This window comes from Apaloderma vittatum, unplaced genomic scaffold (assembly GCF_000703405.1).
Source record: "Apaloderma vittatum isolate BGI_N311 unplaced genomic scaffold, ASM70340v1 scaffold4087, whole genome shotgun sequence".
In the NCBI taxonomy this organism is placed as follows: domain Eukaryota; kingdom Metazoa; phylum Chordata; class Aves; order Trogoniformes; family Trogonidae; genus Apaloderma; species Apaloderma vittatum.
The window spans coordinates 106,918-114,989 of record NW_009726560.1 but is presented as its reverse complement, the minus strand read 5'-3'; the positions used below and the strand labels follow the sequence as shown (position 1 = coordinate 114,989).

General features: G+C 40.5%; 1 protein-coding gene across 1 annotated transcript in view; it reads left to right on the top strand.

The window, feature by feature from the left end:
* Positions 1–7,620, top strand: part of ZC3H14 (zinc finger CCCH-type containing 14) — a 16,909-nt gene extending 9,289 nt beyond the window's left edge. The window contains exons 8-16 of the mRNA XM_009873324.1: positions 91–246; positions 1,196–1,270; positions 1,717–1,873; positions 2,489–2,712; positions 3,700–3,820; positions 4,711–4,847; positions 5,904–5,998; positions 6,778–6,884; positions 7,339–7,620. Of these exons, the coding sequence (XP_009871626.1) occupies positions 91–246; positions 1,196–1,270; positions 1,717–1,873; positions 2,489–2,712; positions 3,700–3,820; positions 4,711–4,847; positions 5,904–5,998; positions 6,778–6,884; positions 7,339–7,345 (1,079 nt within the window). The 3' untranslated portion in view covers positions 7,346–7,620. The remainder of the gene's footprint in view (positions 1–90; positions 247–1,195; positions 1,271–1,716; positions 1,874–2,488; positions 2,713–3,699; positions 3,821–4,710; positions 4,848–5,903; positions 5,999–6,777; positions 6,885–7,338) is intronic.
* The last annotated feature ends 452 nt before the right edge of the window (positions 7,621–8,072 follow it).

The window sequence follows — 8,072 nt, the reverse complement described above, 5'->3', positions numbered from 1 at the left end:
AGGGATTCATTAGAGTTATTTTAGCACTATATGTAAAAATAATACCACTGTATGTAAATGATTTTGTAAATGACTGTTATTTGTTTAAAGTTCCACAGAAACAGACTGTTCCAGTTGCACCAAGAACTCGAATTAGCCCAGAAGAAACTCATTTAGAAGTAATCCATGTGCAAAACAGACTGCCTGCTCTGAGTTCTCAACTTCAAGTAGAAGAGCTGAAGGAGCAGACAGCTGAAGGAATTCAAGGTGTCTGATAATGTCCTTTAAAAATTTATACCAAGGAATGTCATTTTACAACAAGCTGAGCAGAAAACAGAAATGGTGTTCATCAAGAGTTGCATGTAGAAATGCCTTGAAAACCAAGAAGCTTTCTAAAGCATGGAAGTAAAATAGATACACATACACAGATATTTAGATTGTTGAGTAAAGTTTTGTCTGAGTTAGATTTTTGTTACATCGGCTCACAGTTGTGCTTAAGGAATGGTAAACATTCGTTATTAAAAAAATTATTTTTCAGTCTCTTATTTCTCATGTAGATGTGTTTGGAATCTTTCAGCCAACATAAAATAGTTGAAATTGTGTCTGTAAAAAGTATATAGGAAGGAGCTTTATTGGTCTTTGGAGTAATGTACAGAAAATATTTATGTTAAATATTTTTACTCTTTTGACATTGAAGTGGAAATGACTGCTTGCTTAGGAAACCTACAGAAAGCAAAATATTTTTTTTCAAATTGTAAATCAGATGGAGAGCAGTGCTACTCTGATTTTTTTTTTCCACCTCCTTTGAGAAGACCATAAGGTAGTTCCTTGTAGTTAGTTGCTTTCCCGTGTGTGTTCTCTGAGTAGTCCACACCTCTACAAATGAGGAGGAAGAACTTGGTCTTTATAAGTTGCCGTTCCCACAGACCTCATTTGTACGGAGCAATGATTAGGGGAAAGACTAGCTGCTTTCAGTGTTTAGGTTTTGCCATGGTGTCTCGCTGGAGAAAACTTGTTACTGTTTCTGAAACAATGAGAAGGGGGTTCATAACAATGAGAGCTGTGCTTTTTTTGTTAGAACTATGGAGGTTTGGGGGGGTTTGTTTGCTTGTTTTGGTTCGGTTTTTTAGCAAAGGAATTAGAAGAGCATGCTCGAAGTTTTTTAGTTTCATTTTGACATGGAGTAAAATAGGCTTCTAATTACTGGGTTTTTTAGGACCTGAACCAAAGGAGCTCTCTTCTCGGCTCCAGATCGATCCTGTGATTGAAGATGCTTTGCAGTTGACTCAAGGTCAGGTCTTGTAATCTTTTATTCCTAAGTAAAAATTGCTAGTTTTCAAATTGAACACTGCTGGTCAGTGAATGTTAAAATGTAACTTCATTTTCAATTAATTATACTGATGAGTATTTTCTAATTTCTACATCTCTAAGGACTAAAAGCGTTACATCAGTAGGTGTTCAAAGCTTGAGAGATTTTGTGGTCGTGTGGACTCTCTTCAATGCTGTTTCACCATGGCCTTTCCAGTAACAAAAGTTGCCTGGTCCGGCCTAATGTGGCTCCTGTTGATCCACTTCTGTGGCATAAGCAGGGAAGTAAAAGTGTTTTCTGGAACCTACTAGTAAGAAATTAAAAAAATATATATTGGCAATGTAAATTGATACTGAAAATAGGCTATAAGTGAAGAGTACAAATACAACTTTTTTTATCTTTTCTATGTAATTTTTCTCCCAATTCAGATTACTATGATGCAGAATCTATGGTCCATACAGATACCAGGTCATTTATCCTGAAGAAACCCAAGTTATCTGAGGAAATAATGCCACAGAATCAGCAACTTGGAAAGAGGGCTACAGAAGCAGTTCGAGTACTCTCGGGTCGTCTGATACAGACACGGTAAAAAGTTACTACTTTTAGGACTGCTACTGGCCAGAATGCTTGACCGTGCTTTGGATGGAATCATTCAGTCATAGCTGTGCTTTGTCAGTCCAGTCACGGTCTGTGATGTTACAGGAAAGAAACTGCCGTTGAATAGCAGAGGAAGACAAGCAGAGGCAAAAAACCTCCCAAAAATCCTTTTAAATAGCAGATAATTCCCAGGGTCAGCTGTAGCTTGAGCATGTCTTTGATTTGCAAGAAAGAAGAAGGAGGAACTGAAAAGTAGTGCTCTTTTTTTGTCCTAGCTGTACCAACCAAATCCTTAAAAAGTTTAATCTCTTTCCTTTTTGTAAATGAGCTTTCAGATTTGTCTGTTGAGCACAATGCAACAAACTGAAACATACCTGCCAGATACTCTGCAGTGTGCTATGGAAAGCTCTGGGTGTTTACTAGTGCTTCAGACAGACTAGAGGGCAAACTGTTAAATGGAGTGCATTAGTAGTATTAAGGTTTGTTACTGCATGACGCTCCATAGATAAGCTTGTGCTACTTTTAGGTACTAGTGCAGCTCACTTTTACTGAAATCTCTCGAGTTAGAAAAATCTATTTTTACTATATTTCTTTGTTTGATAGAGACCAGCTCGCACAGCCAGAGAAACCTGCCAGTCCCAAGTTCATTGTGACGCTGGATGGTGTGCCCAGTCCGCCAGGATACCTTTCTGATCAAGAAGAGGAAGAGATGTGTCTAACTGAAGGATTAAAGCCAGTTACCCAAAATGTGTGTGCAGGCAAAGGATTGAAAGGCCTTCGAGCACAGCAGATGCAAATTGTAACCAGGCAGCTAGAGAGCTGTGATGGTAATTATGCTTTCCAGCAGGATCTAAGGTTGATATGGTGGTTTGATTGTGGGTAGAACTCTTGGATATATCATTCTTAAGAAATCAAAGTGGTGGTGTTTATTCTTCAAATTGGAATGCTCTTTAGGCAAATGAAATGTGGTAGTTCAGAAAAGAAGCCTTTTTCTTGGTAAACTGGAGTGATACAGCACCTAGGTAATTCTCCACATTTCAGTATTGGTAAAATTTGGGTTTTTTTCTTTCGAGAATGTACTTTGTCTTCATTGCCAGAAATTTGCACTTCTGTTGGCCTGTTATCATTTGTCCCCATGCGAATGGACAGGAGATTTTACAATTAACGTGCCGTGCCCTGAACTTCAGAAATATGTCAGGTGCTATTAATGTTTCTGTCTAGACTTGTTAATTATAAGGTGTTGGTAGAGTCAAATTGCTAGAAGCTCTGAAAGTAGAACTTAAACAGTGTGTGAGTTTACGTGAAACCTTGCATATCCAGGATACCTTTTGAATAACATGGGAAATCACTTGCTGAAGCATATGTGTGAATTGTTTAGAATGCTGACATGGTGATGAAAAATACAGAAGATATTGGTTTTTTATAGACATGTTGACTACTTGCCTTAAGGTCGTGCTTGGATTAATTTTTTTTACTTTTGATAGCAGCAGTGCATCCAAATTTTCTGAACTAAATAAAGAATAGTATTTGATGCTATAGAGAGAACTCTTGCATTTCATGGATCCAGCTGTAAATGTTTAATGCAATGATGAGAGAACCATGGGGGCAAAAGGAAAGATCTTTTAAGTCCATGTCCTTTCAGTCCCACTGGCTGCACAAGTACGCCTATCAGGTTGTCTTAAAGAAGAAAGGATTGTTACATATTTGTTGTCACTTTTTTACTAGTACAGTGAAATACTTGTTAGAGTACTACCCTTGCAAATCTGAGCTTTTACTAGTATAGTCTTCTTTTTTTTCTTTTCATTCCTTCATAGTGGAAATGGAAGAGATAAATGTGATGCAAAAACAGGAGAAGGTGCTTGAGCGCTGCAAGTACTGGCCTGCCTGTAAAAATGGAGACGAATGTGTGTACCATCACCCCACACTACCTTGCAAGTGAGTACTGCAAATCCACTTGACATGTTATTTTTGGTACTACAGATTTCCCCTCTGTGTTAGTAAATATTCCAAGGCAGTGTAAGTCTGTTAGAGTAGGATCGGAGCTCAATTATCACACCATAATTTCTTCTATTTGCTTCCCATCTACCATGTGTCAGAATGCAGGAATGTTTTTAATAAGCAGCGTCGTAGCTGTGCTCTGGCAGAAGGAAGCTTAGTTTAGCATACGGGCTGGTGGCTTTGTGTTGCTTAGAGATGTGGGAATCGGTGTCTTAAAACAGCAGGCACTCTTCTGCTAGCTGTCAAAACGCTTCGGAATGTGTTAGGCTACCAGCACGTCATAATGCAGTGATGAAAGCGAAGGCTAACTCCTGAACACGCGCTGTGCCTTTGACTGCTCTTCCACAGCCAGCAACAGTCTAGAAACCAATTTGTTTCAAGATAAATATTACCAGACATTAAAATTTTCTTTTGAAGTCCAGCATAACTAAATTCAAAATAACCCTTTCTCTTCAGTGAATGAACCATGTTACTGCAGGAATTCAGTGCCCTTCTGCACGATGGTCTGCATTCACAGTCCTTTTGTGACCCTGCACTCCACACAAAAAATACTAAGAATAATGTATCTTAGCTTGCAACAAGCAGCTTGCTACCAAACTCCCCTGAGCCTGAGGTAGTTCGGTTATTTACTGCATGTGAAGAGTGGCCACAGGGAAAACAAATCCCCAGCTGGTCGTGTACAGCCCGTGAGCCACACCGCTGGGCCTGGCTTTGGAAGTAACTCACACACGTGCGCAGGCTGAGTGACACTCTGGCTGTCATGCGCAACAGCTGGTTGGCAATTTTGCTCCAAGTATGGGCCGATGACTCAATTTCTTTTCTTTCAGAGTTTTTCCTAACTGCAAATTTGCTGACAAATGCTTGTTCATCCATCCCAACTGTAAATACGATGCAAAGTGCACTAAGCCAGACTGTCCTTATACTCACGCCAGTCGCCGAACCCCACATCCATCTTCTAAGCCAGGTGAGCACCTCTCGTTTTTCTGAGCTTTAAATGAAGGCACTGAAGGAAAAACAGTATTTTTGGAAGCAGAACCTGACAGGGGTGAAAACATAATTTTTTGCTTGATTTGACCTTTTTCTTTCTTGGAGCTAGGTGAAGAATAATAACTGAGCGTTACTTCAAAAACTGTTACCAGAAAAATCCCTGCACACTTTTATGGGAGAGCCTATATGAAATCTGTGCAAAGGCCAAAGTGGTGATTTGCACAAGCAGTCCCTTCTTCTAGATGGATTAGTCAGCATTGTGGTTTTACTCAGATTTGTTTCTTAAATCAGACACGTGTTGTTGCACCAAGAGTTTGTGGTACAAGTTGAAAATAGAGGTTTCTGTCTTTGCAGTGTCATTACAGAAAAAAATGCTCAGGAGTTAACCTGATGTAGTGACGAGGTGGCTTCCAGGGGTGAGGTTACCTGGTGAAGGCAAGAGCTATGTTTGGATTACACAGTGGTGTTCCTGAGCCCTTGAATGGTGCAGGGTGAAGGCCCTTTATAAACTGGGCCTTTATTCCAGCCAAATGGCAATCTTTGGAAGGGCTGTAAGCCTTAGTGGGTGGTGCGATGCAGTTTTGGTACTTTGCCAGAAGGGAGAGTACAACACGCTGATCTCTCTCGTTCCAGCAGCTCCTCCCCGCTCCCGGGAAGTGCACTGCCCCTGCTTTGCAGGCCGGTTAGCTTCAGCTCGGACAGGGCTGCTGCTGGCTGCCTTTACCTTGGAAGGTCTCTGCCTACCAGCATCTCCACTTAATTTGTTGGAAGCGTTGCCATGACCCTGGCACCTTCTGTGCTCCAGTGGTGAAGAACTGAGACTAACAATTGCCTGATAGTCTTGTTCCACCCCAGGATGAGATGCGCTTAGTGCGTTGTGATACGCTTCCCACATTTCTTGCAGAACTTTGGTGTGTTATAAAACATTATTTCTTGCAGAAGGATTGATAGTATTTAAGTTTGTTCGGAACTGTATTGAAAAAGCAATTTATTCTGATCAAGACTTACTTCCTATTCTTTTCTTTCCTATTAGCACCGCTCCCCACACCATCTATAGCCTCCAGTGGTCCGCTGTGCAAGTTTTTTCCTGCTTGTAAGAAAATGGAGTGTCCATTTTATCACCCCAAAGTAAGAATTATCCTCTATCCCTTCCATTCTAGAAAGTTACTTGAAGTACGTTACTTTGGGTCAGGAAATGTCACTAGCACTTCACACTTTTGGTTTTTACTTCTCATATTTTCACTTCAGCTCAGAAACAGAATATGCAGAAGCAGTGACTTAACGAATTTGGAAAATGGTATTTTTAAATAATCTTTTTACCAGATGCTTCTGGAGAGTTTCAGACAAGCAGAGAACCCCTGCCCTTGACAAAACTCTGCCCAGCCAGGATGCTGGGGGCAGAGGACGACACCTTGTAGCCAATAAGGAAAGAATACATTTCAGACTCTTGACTGTTCATTCCGACATGCTGCTGTGTACAAGAACATTAAAGGTGGCCCAGTACCCAGGGATACACTGTCTATACAGTACAAGTGTTTGTAACTGGGGGTGCTCCTGTTCTATGGAATTGTGTACCTGCCTATTCTTAGGCCAGTAAATACGGGGCTCTCGCAAGCCCTAGTGCTGCAGAAGTGCCCATTCAATGTCCATTGAAACTGAACTTCACAAACCCTTCTCCCTGTCAGTGCAGGGATAGTTTGGGATCATCTAATTCCTAAGAAATACTTTTGACAAAGGATTTCCTTCTGTCATTGGGTTGAGGTGACTGTACAAGCCTACGTAGCTGTCGATTCAGCGATGTGCTGGATATGCCAGTCATGCACGTCTGCACGTACTGCGAGCTCGGTTGGCTCGTCCAGGAGTTCAGCCAACTTCCAGTGTCCTTTCTGACATGATTTCATTCTCAGCATTGCAGATTTAATACCCAGTGTACGAGACCAGACTGCACTTTTTACCACCCAACTATTGCCGTACCTCCACGCCACGCCTTGAAGTGGACTCGAACTCAAACCAGGTAAGGTACTTTTTTTTTTTATTAGTATTATTCTTTTATTTCTTGGTTAGGTTTAGAATCTGCATTGTGACTTATGTCACCAGTGTAATTTTACTCACAGGACTAATGTGTGATGAACAACAACATTTGTATGAAGAGAGATACCTGTTATAAGCATCTTTCTTTTAAAGAGAATTCTGTACTTTTTTTTTTTTTTAAGTAGTATAAACGTTAACTAGTGTGATGCAACCCTGAAAAACAAGTGCCCTGCATCTAGGATATGGCAGAGCTGCTAGAATGCTGACCTGAACGTGTGGTGTTTACTGAGTTCTATATGAATAACACTGAAAATCCAACACCAGCTCTTAGTTTACTCTTGCTTTACCTTGTGCCCAAACTGTCTTTTCCACAATGTTCAGCTGTTTCTCAGAGTGTTTCTGGCACTTACCTGAATTGTTTCTCTCTTTACCCTCAGTGAATGATTATGATACAACTAGGGACTGAACTTTGCCTCCTTCAGACAGCAGCGGAAAGAAAGATGAACCACGAGGAGCACAGGATGTTAGAAAAAATTCATGCAGTTTGAACTTTTAATATACGTTGTTTTCATAAAATGAAGTTGATTGCCTACTTGAAATGTCTCTAATTTTCCAAGTTTGTAAGTCTGAGCAATTTTACATTTTTTTTTACACTGTAAGAAGAAAATGTCTGTGTGAGAAAAGTTTTTCTTTAAATTCCATTAAAAACTTTCAAAGCACATCTTGTCTTCTGCTTGGGTAATGTTTCTTGCTTAAGATGAAGTAGGTGGTGTAAGTGTAGCATCAGGAGCTCTGTTATTCCCATCTGGGGATGGTACTAGAGGTGTTCTTGGCCAGCAGGTGTTTGGTACACAGTTGAACCAGTGTCCTGGCAAATGGGGACTGAACTCTTTGCCTGCTTGCAGGGAAAAAAAAAGTGTAAAGGTTTTGTCTTTTGTTGTTTGTTTTTGTTGGGGTTTTTTTTTCTTTCCCCCGTAGTAAGTCATCTTGCTCCTGCTACTTTCCTCCAACAGGGAAAAAAGCAAAGACAAGGGAAGAAAAATGCTTCCTAAGAGCAATTAAAGAGTTAATGGCATAGTGCTCCATTTAAAAAGTCTGTGAAGTTAAAGCCCGCTTCACCTGAAGTTGTTTGGGATGTCACCATTTACACCAGGACAGAAGGTCCTCGCTG